The sequence below is a fragment of the Apodemus sylvaticus genome, chromosome 18 (genome assembly GCF_947179515.1).
Source record: "Apodemus sylvaticus chromosome 18, mApoSyl1.1, whole genome shotgun sequence".
NCBI lineage: Eukaryota > Metazoa > Chordata > Mammalia > Rodentia > Muridae > Apodemus > Apodemus sylvaticus.
Window position 1 is genome coordinate 35,358,592 of NC_067489.1, and position 26,580 is coordinate 35,385,171.

Consider the following 26,580-nt stretch of genomic DNA (forward strand, 5'->3'; position numbering starts at 1 on the left):
CAATCACAAGTGGAAGGAGGGAGGGAGGGTCCTGGGAGGACTGGGAGTGAAAGTGGACATGGCTTGGTGGGGCTGAGTGGAGGCAGAGGTGAGAGAAAAACCTGATATGGTATTGGGTAAGAGAAAAGGACTGAAGTCCTGAGGGCCAGCAGAAAGAATGGAAACAGGCAGCCTCAGGAGATAAAAGGTTAGGGGGACCCTCCAGAATGCACCAGAGACCTAGGAGGGGAGAGAATCTTAGGAGCAAAAGGGAGGGACCTCAGATGAAATGTCCCACTCCAACAGGAAGATAGGGCATCAAATGAGGGAGAGGGAGGCCATCCCACAGTCATAACTCTGACGCATAATTGTCCCTGTCTGAAAGAATTACAGGGATGGAAACGAAGAAGACCCTAAAGAAGGGAAGGTCTAGCAACAGGTCCAAAGTGGGATCCAGCTCAATGGGAGGTCCCAAGGCCTGACAGCATTAATGAGGTTGTGGAATGCTCACAAAAAAGGAAACTATTATGACCACACTCTGGAAGATCCAATATACAGCTGAAAAATCAGATGCAGATATTTGTACCCAAACAATGGACAGAAGTGTCTGACTCCTGTTGTTGAATTAGGGAATGCTGAAAGAAGCTGAGAAGGACAGTCTTGTAGGAGGACCAGCAGTCTCAATTAATCTGGACTCCTGAGATCTCTCAAACCCTGTACCACCAAACAGGCAGCATACACCAGCTGACATGAGGCCCCCAACACACATACAGCAGATGACTGCTGGGTCTCTGTTCATTCAGATATAATGTACCTAACCTTCAAGAGACTGGAGGCCCCAGGGAGTTTAGAGGTCAGGTGGGGTGGGGGATGGGGACATGCATGTGGAGACAAGATGGTATGACACTCCATATAAAATATGGAGTGTCAAAAATTAATTAATTAACTAGTTAATTAATTAATTTTAAAAACAGCCTGTATGCCACAAACCTGGAAGGGTATTTTCAAAGTATTCTATTGTTAGTTGATATGATATTATGTATAAATGATCTCCAAATTCTACCAGAGAACTCCTACAGCTGAAAAGCACCTTCAGGTAAGTGGCTAGATACAAAATTAACTTAAAAGTTCAGTAGTCCTCTCCTTTACAATTGGTAAATGTGCTGACAAAAAAGTTAAGGAAACAGTATCCTTCACAATATCCACAAGTAATATAAATATCTTGGTGAAACCATAAGCAACCAACTGGAAGACCTACATGACAAGAACTTCATGTTTCTGAAGAAAGAATTTGAAGAAGATATCAGAAGATACAAAGATCTTTTATGTTCATGGATCTGTAAGAGTAACCTTGTGAAAATGGCCATTTTACTAAAAGTAATTTACAAATTTAATGTAATTCCCATCAAGCTTCTAATGCAATTCTTTATAGACCTTGAAACAGTAATTTTCTATTTTATATGCAAACCAAACCAAACAAAACAAAATGAATGCATACATAGATTTACTCATTTATAAGTGGATATTAGCCATAAGTACAGGATAACCGTGCTACAATCCATAGATCCAAAGAAGGTAAATGAAGGATACCTGAGTTTCATTCAGAAGGTGAAATAAAGTAGACATTGGAAGTGGATGGAGAGAGACAACTGAGTGGGAGAAAGAGTGGATTAGGGAATAGGGGTAGGGATGAAGCGTGGGGAAAACTCTGGGAGAGAGAAGGGAAATAGTTGGAGGAGGCATCGCTGAGACAAGTTAGAGACCTGAGATCACGTATGCCTCTGGGAGTGTCCCTAGATGAGAGCCTAGCAGCAGGGGATACATTTCTTAAAATGGCCACCATTAGTAACCCATCATGCTTTCCAAACAGGGGAAGAAGATACCAACCAACCCATAAACATGTTGCCTACAAATTTGCCTTCCCTACAAGATGTGCAGACGTAAAGATGGTTTAGAGATTGAAGGAATGGCCAACCAATGACTGGGTCAGCTTGAGACAAACCTCACAGGAGAATGCCAACCCATGACATTATTAATGAAAGTCTCCTATGCTTGCAGACAGGAGCTTAACACAGCTGTCATCTGAGAGGCTTCCTCCAGCAGTTGATAGAAACAGATACAGAGACCCAAAGCCAAACATTAGACAGAGCTCAAGGGCTCTTGTGGAAGAGTTGGGGGTGGGATTGAGGGAGTTAGAGTGGTAAAGGATACTGTAAAAAGACCTACAGAAACATCTTATCTAGGCCCATAGGTGCCTACAGAGACTGAACCATCAATCAAATATAATGCATGGTCTGGCCCCAGATACATATGTAGCAGTTCTTCAGCCTATTCCTAATATGTGTCCCCTAACAATTACAGCAGGGCAGTCTTTGTCTTGAACTCTGTTTCCTACCTTTATATCTCTTTCTCCTAGCTGGGCAGCCTTGTGGAAGAGTATGGGCGTATTTATTCCTTATTAGACTTGATATGCCAGGATTGGTTTATACAGGGGTGGGGTCTTCCCTTCTCTTAGAAGAAGGGTATGGAGGACTGGGGAAAGGGAGTGGGAAGGTGAGACTGGGAGGAAAGGCGGGCATGCAATCTGATGTAAAGTTAGTAAATCAATAATTTAATAAAGAAACACCCCTATAGGTCAGGCCTATAGGCAAAACTGTGGGGCATTTTCTTAATTAGTTATTGATGTGGAAGGAGCCAGTCTATTGTGGGTGGGGCCACCTTTAGGCTGGTATTCTGGGTTCTGGGAGAAACCATGCTAAACAAACCATAAGGTGCGAGGCAATAAGCTACATTTCTTCATGGTCTCTGTCAGCTCCAAGCCATAGGATCCTGACCTGTTTGAGTTTCTAACCAGACATCTTCCAGCGATGAAGAGTGAAGGAGAACGGTAAGCCCTATACCATTCCCTCCTCAACATGTTCTGGGAATGGTTCTTCACGACAGCAACAGTGTTCCAAACTAAGACAGGATTCATCCAGGGAAAGGATAATTCCCCCTTCCCAGCAGCCATTAGTGGCCTAGGGTTGTTCAGGAATGGGACTAGGTAAAAATTTCCCTTTTTCACATAGCACAGCCATTGACACTCCCACTGTCTGGTATTATGTTAGCAGCCATTTTTGACAGATGGTTTCACAGCTGATGGTATGAATTTTTGCCTCTGAGAGCCTTTGTCTCTGTCTTGTACAATGGTCATCCTGTGAACCATAGTTACAGAAGTTTGGTTTTTGTGCAAACATTGGGGATGTTGATCTTTGCATTGTGATCAGAATTGGATTTTATTATGGTCTCTATTTGCTTTAAAGAGTAGGTCCTTCGAAGCTGTGTAGTAGCTCTACTTTTCTGTGGGTATAAGAATAATATTTAGGATGTAGAAAGGAATGTCACAGGTCTGGCAATATGATGGTAGTAAACTCTTTTTCTAAGCTCCATGATTTTGGGAGTCGAAGGCCAGTATGATTTCCCTTTTATTGAATGGGTCTTAAGTTCCATTAGACAGCCATTGGTTGCCATCAACATGTGAGTGCCACTTATTACATATTTAAGGCATCTTGTTATAGCTGTCCTTGTTGTGCTCAATCTGTGTAAGCACTGATTGACTATTCTTCTGCCACTGCAGCATGCCTAGTATACAGATAGCATCAGAACTAGATGACATGAAAGAGACCTTTTGGTAAGATAGAGTTAGAATCAAGTTATTGTTTATCATACATGCATGGTGACTTCCCGAGTAACTACCTTATCCATCTTTTAAAATTAATGACTTAAATATTATCTTGTGAAAATTTCAAAATATATATTCTTATTCATCATAATTATAACTACAAATTGTTTCAGCTTTTGCCCAGCCCTAACTTAGTATTTGTCAGTCTTAACACAGATCACTAGTCCATTTCAGTGTCTAGTGGAAGAAGTTTTAAAACGGATATATTAACTACAACTTTAGGCTGAACTTTATGCATTAAATGTATTGATGGCATAAAAGCAGTTAGAAATAATATGTAGACCTTGGATTTAGGCTCTCTACAATACAATGGTAGGAAATACAACATAAACAAGTAAATTAAGCATGCTGGGGAAAGTGGAGCAAGAATGGAAATTTAGAGCACCAAGTAGTACCAAGTAGAGGCACTAAACCCAGCCATGGTCAGGGGTTGTGAGGAAAGTGATAAAGGAGCTGGTATCTGAACTGAAGGCAGGTAGACAGGAATAACTTTCAAAACAGCTTAGTGGGCTTCACTCAGTAAGTTCAATATCACAAAAACACCAAGGCACATTCCAAGAAAGAAGGAAACACATCAGCATGTAGTTCTCCAGAGAGCGCTATCATATCTACTCCTCACTGAAGTTCTAGTAAGAGGATCTCCTGAAGATTGGACTTCCCACTTCCCACTGCATAGACATGTATGTCAAGGTTTAAATCTTCTTTGACTCTCGCTATCTATTTATATCTCATTGGTCTTTTGAGAACCTGAATTAATAAAAGGGTTATAAAATATGAAGTATATATGACTTCCATTAAATGAGAAAAGTTTAGAGTTCAGGAAACCATGGTTTTAATACTTATTGGTAAGGACAGCTATGTAGAAGAATGTTCAAAGGAAAATCAAATATCAGAAAATATGAAAACTTTAATATGTATGACAAGGAGGTTTTTTGATTCCTTTAGACTATGATCAATTCAAACCTCCATATCTTAAATTTTTTAAATTAATTGAATATGTTAAAACTATATAGGGAAATATATATATCCCTAACTAAATAGGGAAATCATTTTGTTATACTTGGATCAAAATAGATAAAATTCAAATTTGAGATATTGAGAGTGTCTGGTTTGCAATTCAAAGCACACTACAGAAAGAAAATACTGCAATTCCTGCATCTTTATTTTTTTAACCAGATTTCCAAATTGCACATGAAAGTTGAATATCTTAATTTCAGAAAGCTTCACTGTTCTCTTACTTCAAGATGCTAACATGAGGCAGTCAGAGCAGGATCAATCAGAAATGAAAGTTTTACTGTCTGCTTCAGCTACAGCCTCTAAAACTCTATTGAGCTGCAATCTAAAGCAAACATTATGATGCTTAAAAATGAAAACATCAATAATGCCCTGATAATTTTAGTCTCATTGCCTCCGTTAATGGGACCCAAAATTATTCATGGTTTACTCATTCTATAGTTAGTATAAACCAAACTGATGAATCCTATTTTAAATTATCAAGTAGAGTACAAAAATATTTTAGTTGACACCTTGAGGTTTAAATGCAAAGCACTGAGTTTATTTGTGGGATTGTTATACATATCTGTCATTTGACTCAGTTCTTGTTCATCCCCACCCTCAATTGTCTGCCTTTCTCTCCCGCCTTACAGTCTGACAGTCATTTTGACCCCTCCAAGAAGGAATGTTCTGAGATCATGCTAAAAATGGTTGATAAATGGCATTGAATGAGACGAAGAGCTTACACCAGCAAAGCAAAATTATTAACAGAGTAAAAAGATAGTTTAGAGATGTGAGAACAGCTTTTCCACCCAAAGGTATGCAAATTACTTTCTAGAACCTGTATATTTTTCCCAAAATTAAGCATTAAAATACACAACCAGCACATGGTCTAGTAAAATGGAAAGTCACTTGTAAATATAATATCTTATACCCATTTTTCCTTTTTCTGGCCCAGGATCCCAAATGGTTGACTCTGAGATTAATTATTTATTATTAAATGCCTAGACCATAAGCGTTGTCTCATTCCCTGACTAGTGCTTAACTTATTAAACCACTTACACTATTTAATATCTACCACTTGGTTAGTTACCTCTCCCTCAGTTCCAGGCTGCTTCTGCCTTTGTGTAGCCTCAGCTGTTCCCAGCTGGTTTAAGTCTCTTTCCTCAGCTATCTTCAGTCTCAACTTCCTTGCAGCTCTCCCTGGGTCTCTCTTTAATCCCTTACTATTTAACAAAATCCTCTCTCTTCCTGCCAGGTTCTCAAATCCTACTTCCTGCATGAGCTCACTGGCTGTCAGCTTTTTGTTGTTGTTGTTGTTGTTGTTGTTGTTGACTAGTGGTGCTTTCAAGAGATTATCTCTATAGCTAGTTGTGAATAGAAGAAAAGTAAATGACCAGAAATATCTGAAAAAAAATGTTCAGCAACCTTAGCCATGAGGAAAATGCAAGGTGTAAATAATTTGAGATTCTTTTTTTTTTTAAATTTATTTATTATATGTGAGTACACTGTAGCTGTCTTCAGACACTCCAGAAGAGGGAATCCAATCTCATTACAGATGGTTGTGAGCCACCATGTGGTTGCTGGGATTTGAACTCAGAACCTTCAGAAGGAAGGTCAGTGCTCCTAACCGCTGAAACTAATCTCAGCAACAAAAGAAATTCTGGGGGAATCAGTATCCCTGACCTCAAGAGCAATAGTGTTAAAAACTGCATGGTATTGGTACAGTGACAGGCAGGCAGATCAATGGAACAGGATTGAAGATCCAGAAATGAACCCACACACCTATGGCCACTTAATCCTCGACAAAGGGGCTGAAAACAACCAATGGAAAAAAGATAGCCTTTTCAACAAAGGGTGCTGGTGCAACTGGAGTGGGGGTCCAGGAAAGGGGAAATCATTTGAAATGTAAATAAATATATCAATAAATTAAAAAAATGAAAAAAAATAATTTGAGATTCTGTCTCATGTCATGCTTCATAGTTGCGGTCAAAAAACATATTCTAGCCATTCTGACTGGTTTAAGATGAAATCTCAGGGTTGTTTTGATTTGCATTTCCCTAATGACTAATGAAGTTGAGCATTTTTAAAGATGCTTCTCCCCCATCCGAAGTTCTTTAGGTGAGAATTCTTTGTTTAACTCTGTACCCCATTTTTTAATAGGGTTGCTTGGTTTTCTGGAGTCTAACTTCTTGAGTTCTTTATATATATTGGATATTAGCCCTCTATCTGATGTAGGATTGGTGAAGATCTTTTCCCAATTTGTTGGTTGCTGATTTGTCCTTTTGATGGTGTCCTTTGCCTTACAGAAACTTTGTAATTTTATGAGGTCCCATTTGTCAATTCTTGATCTTAGAGCATACACTATTGGTGTTCTGTTCAGAAACTTTCTCCCTGTACCGATGTCCTCAAGGGTCTTCCCCAGTTTCTTTTCTATTAGCTTCAGAGTATCTGGCTTTATGTGGAGGTCCTTGATCCATTTGGATTTGAGCTCAGTACAAGGAAACAAGGATGGATCAATTCGCATTCTTCTGCATGCTGACCTCTAGTTGAACCAGCACCATTTGTTGAAAAGGCTATCTTTTTTCCATTGGATGTTTTCAGCCTCTTTGTTAAGGATCAAGTGGCCATAGGTGTGTGGGTTCATTTCTGGATCTTCAATCCTGTTCCATTGATCCTCCTGCCTGTCACTGTACCAATACCATGCAGTTTTTAACACTATTGCTCTGTAGTATTGCTTGAGGGTTGCAAATTGGTACAACCACTCTGGAAATCAGTCTGGCGGTTCCTCCGAAAACTGGGCACCTAACTTCCAGAAGACCCTGCTATACCACTCCTGGGCATATACCCAGAGGATTCCCCACCATGTAATAAGGATACATGCTCTACTATGTTCATAGCAGACCTATTTATAATTGCCAGATGCTGGAAAGAACCCAGGTATCCCTCAACAGAAGAGTGGATGCAAAAAATGTGGTATATCTACACAATGGAGTACTATTCAGCCATTAGAAACAATGAATTCATGAAATTCTTAGGCAAATGGATGGAGCTAGAGAACATCATACTAAGTGAGGTAACCCAGACTCAAAAGGTGAATCACGGTATGCACTCCCTAATAAGTGGATATTAACCTAGAAAACTGGAATACCCAAAACATAATCCACACATCAAATGAGGTACAAGAAGAAAGGAGGAGTGGCCCCTGGCTCTGGAAAGACTCAGTGAAGCAGTATTCGGCAAAACCAGAACTGGGAAGTGGGAAGGGGTGGGTGGGAGGACAGGGGAAGAGAAGGGTCTTATGGGACTTTCGGGGAGTGGGGGGCTGGAAAAGGGGAAATCATTTGAAATGTAAATAAATTATATCGAATAAAAATAATAAAAATAAAACATATTCTAGAGAGGGTATTCAGTGGAGAAACCCTCATACACATCTGAAAAGTATGTAAATGGGAGAAACTATGAACATTTTTAAAAATTGCAAACACATACAATGATAATCTAGATTCTGAAGTATAGCTTCATTTTATGCACTTTAATAATATTTATCATTAATAACCTACATATTTAGGGCTGGTGTGATAGATCTTTAAAGTTTCTTGCCTCACAAACAATAAATAATCTTGGCTCTACTTAATGAAGTACAAACATGACATACTAATAGCATCTCAACACTGTTCAAATTCTGCCTTTGCAGATAATAATTTAGCAATGTGAGTATATTAATAGTAAATATAATAAAAAGTTAACCTAAGTACAGATAACATGATGATGCATCAATGGCTACTGTGCTTAATGATGATATAATATACATATGATATATATGATATATATATGATGTAATATACATATGTATATATGATATATATGATATATATATATAATTATGATATATATATACATATTTACCCACACATATATAAATAAATACACACATACATATGTGTGTATATCAGACGTACCTTTCTGTTTGACTATATGGGCAATTGTCCACTTATATCATTTTATTAATATTATATTAGTCAGATAGAAGTAAGCAATTTTGAATAAGTGCCAAATGGTAATTTTAATATTACAACAGACACGTAGTGATTAGTAGGGTTATTAAAAATTCAACTGACATAAATTATATTGTAAATAATTAAATTATACCTAGATTTTAGCAATTAGAAACTTATACATTCGTTTCTTAATGGAGTAATTATAGCATTTTTATCATCAAGTTTGAAAACATCACCAAAGTACAGTTTTTAGAGGGTGATTATTGTAATAGGATTGCACATTTAGTTTTAATGACAAAGAATCCCTTGTCCTCTCCCTTAAGTAATTTCCCAAGATATGGTTGATTCTTATTTTGAAATACCGTGAAGAAGTGAAATTAATCAATGAGGCTGGGAATTCAATGAATAAAAACATATTTCTCTGCTGAACAAGACAACTCACAAGGGAAGCTAAAAGCTCTTGCGCAATCTGTACTACTGCAGTTCTGTCTTCTGAACTTGTGATGGAAGACAGAGCCTGCTCCCCAAAGTTGCCCTTTGACTGCCAGTGGTGCACATGCTAAAGAACCCTGCAGTTTACAGACATATAAATACAAAATAAGTAGAGATTAAAAATCAAATTAAAAGTACTTTCTGTTTCATTTTTTCTGAACCTTGTATTTTCATGTTGAATTTAGCAAAATATAGGAAATACATTAGTGTCACCATGTCATACATTCTCACTATACATTGAGGACAACTAAATCTTTTATTCTCATTTTGAAATTTAATGCACATTAAACAAGGAAAGTGTTCTTTTAGATGAATGAATTATCAGGTTAAATGATAAAGTAAAAATTAATAAAAATTATTATTTATGTCAGGTTTATAAATTCTCAGACTGCTGCTTTCCTGTTATCAGCGTTGGGCTTTGAAATACAATACTGCTTCAATTTAGTTTAGATTAATTTCTGTCACTGTTTTCATCATTTATTTTCGTCATGGGCTACATATTAAATTGACGAATCCATGCATAAGGACTGAAATAAACTAAAGCTTGTTTTTCAAAGTAAAATTGCTTGAAGCCAGGAGCCACATTAGATGATTTTGAATGTACTGACTATGAACTCAAAATAATAATGAATGCTTCCCTTTCCAATAGAGCTGATTTAGAAAGTATACTTTATATTCAAAACTGACTTGGCCCAAGTTTGTAAATGATTCAGACTTGGGACGGACTAGTTTATTTCTATGTGAGCTCTGTACTCTACATAGCCAAGAGAGAAACACACATGGAAGCATTCAAATCTCATTGAGTTTACAATACAGACATCATATTGATTCCACTTCTCTTCTTTCTCCCATGTATAACCATATGTCAGTTACTACCTGTTTTTGTTTGTAATGAAAACGAAACACAATGGGCCCATATTGCCTAAACACTTTGATTTGGTGTGTGTTTCACTGCCTTGAATTAGACTGCTTTTGCAAGACTGTAGGAATGCTCTGAATATCATTTCATAATACATGGAAGGATTAATTGTTTCCTCTCTCCTCCAAGTTTGTCTGTGTGTGTGTGTGTGTGGTGTGTGTGTAGGGGGGTGGGGGTGTGTGTCTAGGTGTATGTTAGAGACAGTTTGCCCTGTTGGCTCTCTCCTTCAATCATGTGAGCGCAGCAGATCTAATTTAGGTTCTCAGTCTTGGTGTCAAGTGCCTTTACCACTGAACTGTCTTGCTGGCCCCAAATGCCTTTTTTCTTATGATTCAATTATTTTTAATACCATTTTTTTACATTCTTTTTTTTCTTTTTTTTTTTACTTATTTTTTTATTTACATTGCAAATGATTTCCCCTTTTCTGGGTCCCCACTCCCCTCAAGTCCCATAAGCCCTCTTCCATCCCCCTATTCTTCCATCCACCCCTTCCCACTTCCCTGTTCTGGAATTCCCCTATACTCTTGCACTGAGTCTCCCAAATGCCTTTTTTCAGTCTTCTTCTCCTGCAGTGCTTGTGATATTCTAAAGTCTCTCATGTTTCACATGGGATGTACTGTTTACGGTTAGGTTTATGACCCATTTTTTTTTCTAGTTTATTTTAGAAAAAAAAAATCTACCAGTTGGTAGTTGTTTGAATTTGGGCAAAAATGACTAAATTTTTCTTTGTAAAGTCAGTAAAAGAAAATGTACTGCTGGGCTAAAACTAAGCATGAAAGATTTCATCTGAGAGGGACAATTTGTCAGAAAATTATGAGGAGGTACAAAGAGAGGACTATAATGGAAACGGTCCTGCCACATTAACTAAATCATTCACTCTCATAAACTCTGTTATAAATCGACACACCACACACCAGCAGTGCAGCTACCTGCTGCAGGCACTTACCCACAGAAGCAAAGTCTCTCTCCGGAAGGGGTGCCCCACCTCACTCCTCCAGGAGTACTTTGGGCTATGCACCGAAAAATGAATCCGGAAAATGGAAATGACAGTACAGAAAGTTTCACCCAAATCCCCGATCCTAGCTAACCTTTAGAGGGGACTCATCACAGTCAATTAATACTCATCAGCATAATATTCAAGCTGTACAAAACTTTGTCTGCAATTAGGATTAAATGTGCTTTCTGAAAAATTGCTGTATATCCTGCAGAGATAATAGCAGTATGGGGCATAGGTTTATGCATAAGTTGGAACTTACTCTAAACTACAAGTGTGTTGGAACCCCAGTAGAGTTATAAAAGCATGATTTCCATGCTGGGTTAAAATACATATGCAGTGGCTTGGGTGTGGAATACAGCACTCACAAATGAGATGAGAACCAGAGACAGGAAGCTTGAGGGTCAGCTAGTCTGAGCTATGCTGTCAGCAAAGAGGCTCTCCTCCCCCGCCACTTCAACAAAGTGGAAAAAGAATACCATGTCTCTAGATCTGTCTTCTGCCTTCCACAGCCCAAAGCACCTTGCATGCGCACATTCACACTTTGAAAAAGCACCACAGGATTCCAGTCCCTGAGATCCTGTAGAATTCATTTTTCTTTAGGTTGGTCCAAAGAGTATTTGATGTGTTGTATGTTTTGATACCAATAACCGCTACTCTATGAAACATGGTCTTGCCAAATAAACAATGCCTGTTGAATCTGAGCTCCTGAAAGCTTAAAATTTACTCTCATACTGTAAAGTATTATGGTCTATGGGCTATAATTCAGAGTACTCTAAAAATAATTTATAGTACAACATTTCAACACAATAATAACGGTAGCTCTTTCGTGTCAACAGGAACTGCATCCACCATGTGAACTAACAGTTATTGCTATTAAAGTTGGCAAGAAAGAAATCTTAGAAACATGCAGTCTCCATAATTATAAGTTAATAAATAAAGAAATGAGTAAGGGACTTTAGCTGGTTGATCATGATGATATGAGTAAATCTGAAAGACACACAAGTTGTGAGAAACTTGGCCCAGACATACTCAAATCATTAAAGAAATTAGGAATGTTTGCAATCAAGAACAGAAATCCATCTTTAGGATAAAGTCCAATCAGCCCTAATTTATTTTCATAAGACTCAAAATGTATAGGTCTGTGGTAGAAGGTCACAAGGATGTGCATTTTGATCATGTTAGCTTGCAAGTTATACAGTTTAATGCCATCAAAATACTTCTGATGCTTGACAGCATATCTGGTTCTCATAGTTTATATAATACTTTACTTATCTATTAGACTAGAATTTTGTAAGAAATAGTATCATTCTTTACTAATATAAGTAAGGTTTATCACTCATAAATGCTCCAGATAAAAAACTTTATTAACCACTATCGATGCATAGACTTAATATTTATTATTATATTCAACTGATAAATTCTTCACATAGCAAAAACATTGACTTTAAACTTTAAACAAGGTCACTCAGTTCACAGTCTTCAAAGTCCTATGAGGTCACTATCATTATCAGTATTTCATTATGAAGAATCTGAAACTGTTGTGTAGTCCAAACTCATCCTGCTGAGCAGCCAGTCATGACCTCTGAGTGCAAAGCTCATGACCTTTACCCTAATGAACATCATCAGCATTAACTAGATAAACACTCATTCATTTATTTATTATTTATTAATATACATTCATAAAATTTCTTCTGTCTTCCCTGGATTATATTATTCTCAGACAAATTAGGAAGTATCCAGTTAATTCAAGTGGTCTACCCTATATCTTTCAGAATGGGTGAGAAGAAAATTAATAAAAGCAATAATAATATCCACCTCATGCAAAGCTGTTGGTGTGATACTTCTAAAGTACTTTTATTTCTTACATGTGATTTACTCAACAACTTAGTGCAGTATGTAAAAATATTATATCCATCCCATAAAAAATAAATTGAGGATACAATTTAAATAAGTTTAACAGGTTATAAATGAATGAATGAATGAATGAATGAATAAATAAATAAGACTAGGTCTAAAGAGTTTGTAATTGGAAGTAGATCTTCTAAAATAATTTCCTATTTATATTTTATTCTGAAAAGGTAAAAGTGTTAAATCTGCAATCTATCTCGAACATAAATTGGTTCTTTTGAATCATAAATGTTCAGCCAGATATTGAATGTAATACACTCTGGATGTCTGTCCCAGACCCAATGTAAGGTACTTGGACTGTATTCTAAGATATAGTACACTACCATGAATGGAACAGATGGCAGTGGCAGAAAAGGTCAGCATAATTATATGAACAGTCATTATTTATCCAATACAACATGTTAAACCTATCACAGGGATAAGCTATATGATTTTTAAGGTAATAATATGTACTTACAGAAAGATGGAGAAAAACAGGCAGAAATAATGAAAGTCTTCCTGAAATAGGGCATCTGATCTGGGGTTTGTTTAAGGTGAGTTTAGCTATTCACTGTCTTTAAAACGTTAAATAAGTATTGACAGTAATAAAATATGCAATCATTTTGGGAAGAAAACTTGGTATTAAATTTCGAAGTTCTTAGAATTATAATTTAGCCACAGGATTTAGCGAACCTGGTATTTGTGTCCTTACCATCAATAGTGGTCCACAGGGAAGTTTGTAGTCTCATCGTTTGTGATGGGAAATTAAACACTCAAGCAACAAAATTACAGAGCAAACAGATTGTTAAGTGGATGAATAAACAAAGGAGATTTATGTTGAGGCATTTAAAACAGTAAAGGAATATTGCATTTCATCACTACAAGGGGATAAGAGCTTTGTATTCCACTACAGCTGTTTTTGGTCTAGAGGGTAGGAAACTAAACAATGAAAACAAACCAAGTATCTAAGTGTGGCAAAGAGAAAAGAGGAGTAAAACCAAATAGAACAACCACAATAAGCACCACAACAAAGCAACTTATGGTTGTTTTATATTTAAACTTCCCACACATCAGCCTTTGTCTGTATGTGCTAGATATAGAAATCAAAATTAAAAGAAGATAGAAGATTTCACTTTAAAATTGATTTGATTTAAAGACTATGGGTGAGAAGGTTAGACAAGATATTATAGTGTGAACATATTGTAAGTACACTTAGCCTCATCACGTAGATTGATGAGAGCATTGAAAACTATCACTGGGCTAATAATGAAGATAAAAGACCACGGGTGTCAACAATGACATGAAAAAATGGTACTTTAGCACTGCTTGAAAAATAAGAAGCAAAATTTCAATTCAGAGTATATTTTCATAAATAAATTTGAGTTTCTCTATCACAACGTTCATGATTATTTATTCTCTTTTACTTAGTGGAAGGCATTAGCATTCACCTTTTTTTCAAAAATATTTGTTATTTATTATTGATAATCCATACCTCTATATCATATATATATATATATATATATATATATATATATATATATATATATATATATATATACATTCATCCCCATTTGCTATTCTAACCTGTCCTGTACCTCGCTACTTGCTACTTCACATATGTAAAAAAAATTATACAGCAGGAGATCTGGGTCAACAACTTTTACTCTCACTCTTATTAAAACAAATACAACATGGTCACATAAATTTCAGTTTTCAAATACAAAACTGAGATAGTAAGAATGGGATATAAACCAAGAAGAACATTGGCTCAGTTGAAAGACTATATAGAGGGATCTACTAAGCTCCCTCATTTATACTGATCTAAATATATACCAATTAACCAACTATCATCAACCAATCCTTCTGTAGCTTGGTTCTATTTACCATGGGAGAAGGAGCTTCAGATTTTCCCTCTCAACTTGGTCCAACCTTATCCATTCTTACAGACAGAGAATTATTGCTTATGTCTCTCCTGAGCTTTTCAACTAATTTTCTCTTTCTTAGCTTTCTACTACCAGGCATCTTATTAGCAGAATAATTTTATTTGTCAGAAAATCTGAACATGGTTGTCTCATCAACCACATACAGCATGTGCAGCAGTAGTCAATGGGAGAGAGGTACAGAGAGTCAGGAAATCGAATAAAAATAAGGTGCAGAAGAGGAACTGGGTGTAAGCACAGGAGGGTCCCAGATGCCAGGGAATTGAGAGGCTCTTGGGACCTAAATGCGATAACTTTGGCAGAAATGCACAGGGAAGGGGAGATAGAACCTGTAGAGACCACCTCCAGTAGATAGACAAGGCCTCCAGTCGAGTGAGGGAGCCACTCACCCATCTCAACGTTTTCAACCCAGAAAGTTTCCTTTCCAAGGATAGAAGGGACAAAACCAGAGCGGAGACTGAAGGGAGGGTCATCCGGGGACTGCCAAAGCTAGTTATTCATCCTGTCTACAAACACCAAACACTTGTTGTTGTTGCTAAGAGTTGTTTGCTGACAGGAACCTGCTGTGGCTGTTCCCTGAGAAGTTCTGCCAGAACCTGACTAGTGTAGATGCTGATGCTTGGTTCCAATCATCAGACTGAGCTTGGGGACCTCGGTAGGGCAGCTGGCAGAAGATCTGGAAGAACACTGTTAGCTGGTCGGACCACGCAGTGCTCCCAGGGATTAGACCTCCAACCAAGGAGAGTACAGGGAGGGTTTCAGGGCTCCAGATACATATATAGCATATGAATGACATCAGTGCAACAGAGGCCCTGGTCCTACGGAGGTTTAATGCCCTGGCATAGAGGGATGCTGGAGTGATGGGGCAGGAGTGGGCAGGTGGGTGGAGAAGCACCCTAATAGTGGCAAAGAGGAGGGAGAGGGGGTGGGTATGGGATGGGGGTATTTAACAGTGAACTGGGATATCATTTGAGGTGCAAATGAATGGAATGTTTAATTAAAAAAAAGAAAGGCTCTATTCCTCTGTTGAAGGACATCTGGGTTCTTTCCCACTTCTGGCTATTATAAATAAGGCTGCTATGTATGTAGTGGAGCATGTGTCCTTATTATGTTAGAGCATCATCTTGGTGTGGTATAGCTGGGTCCTCAGGTAGTACTATGTCCAATTTTCTGAGGAACCACCAGACTGATTTCCATAGCAGTTGTACCGGCTTGCAATCATATTACCACTGGAGGAGTTTTCCTCTTTCTCCACATCCTTGCCAGCATTTTCTGTCACCTGAGTTTTTGATCTTAGCCATTCTTACTGGTGTGAGGTAGAATCTCAGGGTTGTTTTAATTTGCATTTTCCCCATGACTAAGGATGTTGAACATTTCCTTAGGTGCTTCTCAACCAATCAACATTCCTGAGTTGAGAATTTTTTGTTTAGCTCTGTACCCCATTTTTAATAGGGTTAGTTGGTTCTTAGAGCTCCCAGTGTCTTAACCACCAACCAAAGATTACACACTGAGGGACCCATGGCTCCAGCTGCCTATGTAGTAGCAGAGGATGGCCTTCTTGGACATCAATGAGAGGAGAGACCCTCAGTCCTGTGAAGGCTTGATGGCTGCTCCATCCAGCATAGGGGAATGCCAGGACAGAGAGGTGAGAGTAGGTGGGTGGGAGGGTGGGGGGATATCCAAGTAGAAGCAGAAAGAGGGGGAATGGGATAGGGGTTTCCTGGGGAACTAGGAAATGGAATAACATTTGAAATATAAATAAAGAAAATATCCAATTTAAAAAAAATGAAATTTAAGAAAAAAAGGAAAATCCCCAAAATGCTGGAATTTAAGCATCATTATAAAATATGATGTCAGTTTATTGTGCTGAAAACACAATAGTTTGAGAACAATAACATGCCTACTTTGTTCAAATAAAGGATGCTAATGTATTGGATGGTTCCACTTATAGAGAAAAAGAAAAGTGTTTTGCATAGACAAATTAAGGTTCCCCAAATAATTTCCACAGCTCTGCCATTGTCAAAGTATTACAACTAAGTCTGGTATGCTCTGGATAAAGAAATCCACTCATAATGTACTAGTAAAACCATAACATTTATTTTTACTGCTCTATGTAAGAGGATTTCGATTTAGTTCAGAGTTTTCACTTGCATTTAACTTAATTCTATTTAAGGTTGCAATAATCTTCAATAACGTAAGTAATTCTGAATTTCTCTGAAAATTATCAATACCTATTTTGGAGTAGAATGTTAAATAGAAACATCCTGGTGCAATCAAAGCTTCATTTGCATGATACCATGCAAATAGTTCAGGAGTTAGAGGGCAGTTTCATTTGAGTATTGGTAAAATCAAGATTTAAAGATAACAAAAAGGGAAGTGCAACAAATGAAAATAAAACCATGATTTTAAAAAAAGAATGCTATCACTTCTTAGTCACCCCATGACAATGTCAGCACAGGCTGGCATTTACATTTGGGCCAGCGGGGGGGGGGGGGGGACTCAGATTATATAGCTCCATGGGTGAGTGCAACCCCAAGCCTTACAGAACCCTGGAAACACAGGTGATGCTTTCAATTATGTCTCATGAATGGCTCTGTAAACCTTGGTGCCATGCCAGCATGTGGCAATGCCCTTGGGAGAGTGAGGTTACTACACTTTCTAATTAATTTAAATATGTTTTGGAAGCTAACCTGGCTTGAAGCTAAACATTTCCACATTGTGGTTCCCTGGATAAAAGCAAACTTTTCCTGATGACGCTGATGTATTCTTTCATAAACTTTTGACAGATGGCTTTGGAGATGAGAAACCAAAACTGTTGAAATTGTAATAGTCAAAATATTCATTTATTTATTAAAATATATTTACGTTGTTTTGTTAGTTCTAATCACACAGTCTGTGGGGGAAATATTCATGTCTAGACAGGAATTATATTGTAATTATATTTTGATTTAAACATTTTAATAATAAAAGAATACACTTTGGTCAGGTACCCTAATTTGTAGATGCTATACAGATATATATTTTCATAAATATAAATTATGTCTACTATAGTTTTATAAAGTTTATTTACATTATTTCTAAATTGTATGTGTTTGGTTTTATGTGCTTTTGAATTATTAAGAAGAATATAAATGGTACCATTAGCATACACTAGTTTAGCTGGTACTTAAACAGAAATGTTTCTTAAGAGTATGAGTGTGTTCCTCACTATCGTAATAAAACAATGAATGGTGTAACTATCAGGAAATATAGAGATACTCTGTACCCAAGTATACCCAAAGGGTAAGAGAAACTGCCTGTCTATGAACCATGGTGAGCTTTAGAATCATTACCAGTGACTCTCATAACAAACTTTACCTTTATACCTTACTTCCTACAGGACAACTTACTGCTCTGATCCAGGATCATGGGCAGTAAACTATTTCTAAAATATGTTTTGTTTGTTTGTTTTCTTTTTAAGAATGACTACACATGGACTTTCTGTTTGCTCAGGTTTTCTGTTTATAATTTCTCTCTACTTTTCAGGATATGCAATGTTTCAGAACAAATGGAATCATTTCTGGGATCATTTTTCTCATGAATATAGTTTCTATGACTGTGATTTCAACACTTTGTTTCTCTTGAGTGGAAAAGTAGGCCACCTGCCCACACAGGCTCCTTCTGCATCTGTGTGCAGGATTCTACCCTGTCACATGTGGCTTAGCTTGTTTCCACTTTGAGATTCTGTTTCTGTTTGAGAGAAGAATATTGAATTAACAAAGTCAGAAAGAAAATATTTTTGTTAATTTTTTGTTGTCGCTGTTGTTAAATCAGTACCAAGTAGAGTTGAAATAATAAACAGCCTGATCTGTACATGGAATTCAACAAAATAATAACAGGAAACTTCACATTTACCTTTGAAAATGCAAAAAGTAAGAATTTGAAGAGTAAAAGTAGCAAGATATACCTACCTGACTATAAGGATTCTGAGCTGTGTGAGGAAAGACACACTAGAGTGCCATGATCCCTCCATATATTCTACATTATGCACCATATTTGTAAAAGGATAACATATACATAGATATATACATTTCATATCCTTCTGTAAATATGTTACAAGTGGCTTTCCCTTGCCTTTCACAGTACTACTTCTCTAAGAATTAAAACATGGGCATTATTCAACTTCTTTGCTTTGAAAAAATCTGCCATCTATAAAAGAACTGTTTAAAAAAAGAAACCATTGTTGTTTTATTATATAAAAAAGAAGACTTGTAATGTAGAAATCTTGAGTTTGAAAATATAAACTGGGGTAAACTTGACTCTTGTAACACAATGAGTTTTCCTTATGTAAGTCATTAACATGGATGTGTTATACACCTTCAATAATCTAAATCCAAGCTTTCCAATACATTCCAGGGTCATGGAGCTATTAAGTTATTAGTTATCATAAGATAATTTTATTTATGTTTTATATTTTATATACAAAACACAAGTTCTGAAAGAAGTGGATGGCAGTTATACTTCATGATCTATAATCACTGGAATATGTCTAGGGTTTATACGACAAAGATAAATATGAAATCAGAAACTAAATTAAGAATAATCCAAAGCAGTTATATTTTACAACATTGAAATATAAAAAAGTATTTTTGGATGTTCAAGTGTAACAAGCATTGAATAATGCTTCTTTTGTAATAATATTAAGTTATTTATGAATCAAGGTACTGTTCTATTTTAATGCAAATTTTCCACTCTTAAATAATAGGTAGGTTATCATATGTACATCATAACTAAATATATTGAGAATAATTCTGAAGTAAAATGTATGGTCACTTTGGAGAGTTAAAGGTATATACTTGGAAAAGGTGAATTGAATCATTTTCTTTAAAACTAACAATAAAGTTAGACTATCTTTAATCCCAAAGCAATAGAGGTAAAATTCATGGTAGTACTTACCACAGTGAAATTCATAACCTTCAATATCCATATTGTCATGGCTAAGTTAACTATCATGGTAACCAACAGCAGAAGGACAAAGAAGTATAAGCACCTCTTTCGCCATCCATAAATCCCCACAGGGTAGAGTTGTGCATTTTCAGGTCTCGGCAGGTTGTTCTGCTGTGTGGCAAGTATGTATTGTTCTCGAGTCATCTGGAGAGAAAGAGAGAAAGGCAAAAAGAGAACAAGATAGAAAAAGTGGGGGCAGGAGAGAGGAGTGTAGGAGGACGGAGGAGATAATGGTGGAAAGAAAGAAAAAGATGCAGGGAGATAGGAAGTGTTTGAGGATGAGAAAGTAGGAGAGAGAGTGAGGATAAAAAGAAATTTAGGGAGGAGGAGAAGAGGGTGGAAGCAAGGTAGACATGAGAGATGAAAAGAAATGTGCAAAATGTAAAGAGAAAAACAAGAGGAGTGAGCACATATGAAAGGAAAGAGAGGGAGAGAAAGATCAATAGAGAGATGGAGGAGGGGGAGAGAAAAAAGACAGAGAGGGGGGAAGGAGGCAGGGAGGTAGGGTGGGAGGGAGAGAGGATAGGAAGGAGGGAGGGAGAGAGAGATTAAAAATAAAACCAATCTTTAGTTTTCATATTTAAATTGTATAATACTCAGAAAAATAAAAGGCCTAGAGAATACTCTCAAATTATCATCGTCAATGACACAGTGGTTTAGTTGATTCTTCCAATGACATACACTATTTCCAGCAAGCCTATTTAATTCCAACAAAGTGTCTATGGAGACTCAGATCTGAGTCCTGGTGGTGGAATCTTCATTCCCAAGCACTCCCATGTGCTTTTATCTCTTTCTCTGAAAAGATACTATATATATCTTTCATATATAGTATATATATATATCTATATGAAAAGATAGTATACACACACACACACACACACACACACAAACATATATAGAGGTCAGTGCATACCTGCCCATTAAAATGTTTTCAGCAATATAGAAGGAAAAATAATTATAATCTAGAGTACACAATATGAATTGAGCATTGTATATTTTCTAAGTTTCATGCTTTTATATAACAAAATTTTTTTCTTGTAACCCCTCCATTCACTCTGCTGCTTCCCCTCTTCCTGGCAACTGTCTCCCAGCAAGTCTCCATCCAAATTTTTCTCTATGTGTCTCTGTGACCCACTGAGTTTAATTAGAGATTCTTACCCAAGCGTTTGTAGGAGGTCATCTACTTTTGCAAGGGCAATTTATTAATGACTGTGTCATTGCCTAAATTGATGTCCCATCACTTAACACCTGCTAAATCCCCAAAAGTTGTTGGCCATTTGTCTGAGAAATATTGAAATGAGCAGCAATGTGTAAAGTCCTAAAGAACACCATATACCATACAGTGATGTAATGATGTGGAGAGGTCAGTTTTCAAAAAGAGAAGATGGTATTCCTTGTTAATACATAAATTAAAGGTCTAAACATTCCCAAAGACAATCCCTTTTTCATTCTTCTATAGGCTATATAACCAAGGGTAAGTAAGCCAGAAACTACCTTCTTTTTTTTTAATTAGATATTTTATTTACATTTTAAATGTTACCCCCTTTCCTCTTTTCCCCTCTGAAACCGCCTATTTCATCCCTCCTCCCCCTGCTCACCAACCCACCCACTTCTGCTTCCCTGTCTTGACATTCCCCTACACTGGGGCATAGAGTCTTCACAGGACCAAGGACCTCTCCTTTCATAGATGTCTGACTTTCTAAGGAAAACTTTGATATTTTCCTAAGTATACAATAATACACTTTCATTTTATTAATTCATAAGATTTTTGAATAGAAAAAACAATAATTCCACTTATATTTATGTTTTGCTCATGCTGGTTATAGTTAATATTTCTGTTAAGAATTACGGTATGCCCAAAATGAAAAATGATAAAAGATTATTCTTAAAATAATATAATCACTGATAAGTGGATATTAATTGGCCCAGAAGCTCTGAATACTCAAGACACAATTAGCATATCAAATGACTCCCATGAAGAAGTAAGGAGAGAGCCCTGATCCTGGAAAGGCCTGATTCAGCATTGTAGGGGAGTACCAGGACATAGAAAAAGGAGGGAGCTGATTGGAGAATGGGTGGAAAGAAGAGGGCTTATGAGACATATGGGGAGGGGGGAATTGGGAAAGGGGAAAGCATTTGGATGTTAACAAAGAATTTAGAAAATAATAATAAAAAAAAAAAATAAGGAAAAGCAGAGGATATCACAAACCAGGCTAGAAAGTACTTTATGTTTTCTGGTGTAGAAAGAAAAATACACTATATGGCTACATAAGTAAATATGTATATATTGTAAAGAAAATTATATTTTAAACTGAGAGGACAGTAAAAAAATAATATAAGCATATATAGCTATTTTGGAGATCAGTAAAAGACTCATAAAATGTGTCTGCTGCTAATAAGTATAAAAATAAAACTAAGATTGAAAACAAGGAAAATTATCATTTAATTTGTTTTGTCTTTACATATCTATGGAATCAGCAGGGTTTCCTGAAATCAAGCTTGACTCGTGAGTCAGTGTGTATCCCCTTTCTTCACAGATACTTCAGAGAATAGAAGTTACAGAAGTAGTGAGGTTACACTTTACCCTAGAAGCTCCTTTCCAAAATAAAATTGGAGATCCAAATAGTTCTGAAAATTCTCTGTAGCTGGAGAAATGCAGTATTAGCCATCTTAGCAGATACAGCTATAAGGGAGTAGAGTTCCATTTAAACTGGGCCACACTTCAGAGACTAACCTCTCTGGTCACACTGTCAAATACCTTGGGTCAGTACAAAAATGACAAATAACATAGATACATTTCTCATTCATCTTGAATTTTCATTCAAAGGACCCTTCTAAACAAATGCAAAGAAATAGAGGTTGAATGTACCTCATTCAAAATACTTAGGACAGAGAGTATTTTTTAAAAAGATTTATGTATTTTATGTATATGAGTGTTCTGTAGCTGTCATCACACACACCAGAAGAAGGCATCAGATCTCACTGGTTGTGAGACACCATGTGGTGGCTGGGAATTGGACTCAGGGTCTCTGGAATAGCAGTCAGTGCTTTTAACTGCTAAGCTGTCTCACCAGTCCCCCAAATATTTTTTATTTAATTCTGAAATTTTTATAGTTTTGTGATATTTGTCTTCGTTTTTGAATCAGTGCCAAACACAAACTTTATGTGTATTTCCAATATACTTAATATAGATGATAAAACAGCAAGCAAAGCCATGTGTAGTGCCCGTGAACTTTGACCAAGTCCACAGAATATGAGGTGTAGAGTTTCCTGCCTTCTTTATTCTACTGACACCAAGATGGACAAACTTGTGAGTTTTGTCCAATAATACAGAAAAGAAGATCATTTCCATTTCCTGAGAGACAGTTTCATTGTACCAAGATGATTCCCTGGCTAATTACTATCTATCTTCCTTTTGCAATATAAGTTTAATGCTCTCAAACCTCCAATTCTCTTGACAACTTGAACCATTTTGGATCTTCTTTGTCTTACTTGTGGTGCTTAATTTTTGCACCACACCTCACATATTCAGAAATAATTAGAATTCATACAAAGGCTAATGTTTCTTAGTTATATAAATCAGTGCATCTGCCTTCTAAGATAGGATACTGATGTCTCTGAATAAAGGTACATGGATCTAAGTCCCTTTCTCAGTAACTCAGAGCAGAACTCTTTCATAAGGGGATTTTGTAATTTCTCCAATTAAAAAAAAACCTTTAAAATGTAATAATTTGATGAAGCTTCCATCAAGGCATTTAAAGTTTAAATCAAAGATATCTGGATAAATTGAACTATATTTTCTGAGTTTTTAAATATTTCATCCAAAAGTATAAAATATGTTTCTAATCTAATTATGTTTGTCTCATAGAGAGCATAGGTTATAAAAATCAGAAGATAATGGTTAATCAAGAGTAACTTAACATGACTCATGACTAATCCCTTAGCCCTGGAAAATTTGTAAACCCTCTTGAGCTGAATGAGAAAGAAAATGAAGCAATGCAGTCTAACTGTTACTGACGTAGAGGACTACAGAAGGGGGAAATCACCTAAGATAATAAAATCCTAGGGACTAACTAAATAGTCCAACCCATGTAATGTGGATTTTACAGTTTTTATGTAGGGTACCAGAATTGAGAACAGTAGTAAAAGTGGCAAAGAGTATTCTTAGATTAGTCAATAGTTTTATGAATTGAAATTGATGTGTGTGGTTATCTCATGATTTAGACACAAGTACAATAAGCACACAAAAAACTAACATGTCAAAAATAACATGGATAAAGAAAATAATTATAATAATACAATGCTAATTTTAATCCATGTGTATGATACAATATTAGAGTTGATATCAAATAATAATCATTGTAAAAATGATAAACATTTTAAACATAAACAGAGTGCCTCACAGATGTATAACAGGAGATTATAAAATCATGTATGTCTTGCAAGAGAGGTTAATGCTCTGTGTGAATTTTCAGACTTAGAATACAGTATAAATTAAATTTAAATAAAAATAAAATTAAAAGGTTTATATCTTTTATTTTGCAAAATAAAGATTCCACAATACATCAGATTCCACATGAGGATGTGCAGCCAGTCAGGCTTTGGAGGAACATCTTGGGATAAGTTCAACTTCACATGAAGAACCGGATATATAAAGAAAAGGTGATAGAAAAAATCATACAGGAATAATTTTCAGGGTTATAAAACTTGGATCAAAGATTCACACAATGGCTGATGAATTAGAAATGCTAACAATAGACCAGCCACACAAGTAGAAGGATATGAAAATGATAACTTATTAACTATTGCTTGATCCTTGTCACTAGGATTTTAGTGTAGAGAAACACATCAGCTTATACTAGAATAGAATTCACTCTGCAGAGTTGAGTTGCCCAGGTGCCTGGCTTGAATGTGGTAATTCAAAAACAAAGCTTCTCTTCATCATTCCTCAGAGACAATTATTACCCATTTCCTTCACTTAGATGTCCGTTCTCTAAATTTAGAATATCTGTAGTTGTTGGTATAGAAGTCAGTGTTTCTACCAAATACTTCCTCCATTTTATTCATGAGGTTTGACTATCTTAAATGAAAGTTGAAGAAGGAAGACAAGAATTTTATTAGCTATGGTATCCTTCTGTATGAACAGGAAGAACTACAAATATTAAACTGCAATTATATCAATGATTCTAAAGAAGAAAATTGGGGAGATTTACTCTGCCAATGATCATTTTTTAAAAATTATTATACTTAACACTAAATGAATTGAGTAATGTTTCATTTTATTTTCTTCAAAGCAATAATTATCTATAAGAATTATCTATAAGAATAAACAAATAAAAAATAAACAAAGTATGTCCTGTATCATTTTGTCCTTGTTTCGTTATCTGAGAGGGGATTGAGACAATGTAAAATGGTTGGAAGAACGTAGAATTTATAGGAGAGAGGTGGGACACAGCTTTTTAAATTCTGGATTTTGTCAAGATCTGGCAAAAGACCCCAGGCCTTGTATACACACACATCTTCAGCCTTTACATCACATATGTACACACTCACACCCACATACATACAAACACATAAGCATAGATATGTATACACTCACATTTGTGCTTTTGGGTTTCCTGTAGACCAATTACAGATATTCATAATCTATTGAGACCTGTCTGCTTTTGACTACTAATGGTAATCTGATAAGAAATATGATGTGGAAAAAGAGGAACACTCCTCCACTGCTGGTGGGAATGCAAGTTGGTACAACCACTCTGGAAATCAGTCTGGCTGTTCCTCAGAAAACTGGGCATAACACTGGAGGACCCTGCAATACCACTTCTGGGCATATACCCAGAGGATTCTCCAGCATGCAGTAAGGGCATATGCTCCATTATGTTCATAGTAGCCCTATTTATAATAGCCAGAAGCTGGAAAGAACCCAGATATCCCTCAATGGAGGAATGGATACAGAAAATGTGGTATATTTACACAATGGAATACTACTCAGCAATTAAAAGCAATGAATTCATGAAATTCTTAGGCAAATGGTTGGATCTGAAAATATCATCCTAAGTGAGGTAACCCAATCACAAAAGAACACACATGGAATACACTGATAAGTGGATATTAGCTCAGAAACTGAATATCCAAGACACAATTCACATATCAAATGACTCCCAAGAAGGAGAAAAGAGAGGTCCCTGGTCCTGAAAATGCTTTTTCCAGCATTGTAGGGGAATACCAGGACAGAGAAGTAGGAGGGGATTGATAGGAGAATGGGCAGAGGGAAGAAGGTTGAGGGAACTTATGGGGAGGGGGGAATCAGGAAAGGGAAAATCATTGTGAATGTAACAAAGGATATTCAAAATAAAAAAGTATTAAAAAACACACACACACAAAAGAGAAAGATGAAAATAGGCTCAAACTGCATGTTTAAAGTGATATAACTGATATTAGTGATTTCTAAGCATCACATTTAACAATTTTATTAACAATATCATGTAAACATTGGATGCCATGTAGAGAAATAAGCATGGGACTTCAGGGAATAAACAAATTATTTCCGTATCCCCTATACCAGTTTGATTCCATTATAGTAAATATAAGTTGGCATCTAATTTCTATTTAGATCTGTGTTTCCTGTTATGAGAAGCTGGATGTAAGAAAGAAGCACATGT

General features: G+C 36.4%; 1 protein-coding gene across 2 annotated transcripts in view; it reads right to left on the reverse strand.

The window, feature by feature from the left end:
• Sgcz (sarcoglycan zeta) overlaps positions 1-20,059 on the reverse strand; it is a 432,264-nt gene extending 412,205 nt beyond the window's left edge. For both annotated transcript variants that reach the window (XM_052162264.1, XM_052162263.1), the window contains exon 1: positions 19,865-20,059. In XM_052162264.1, coding sequence (XP_052018224.1) covers positions 19,865-20,059 — 195 coding nt within the window. The remainder of the gene's footprint in view (positions 1-19,864) is intronic.
• Between the last annotated feature and the right edge of the window lie 6,521 nt (positions 20,060-26,580).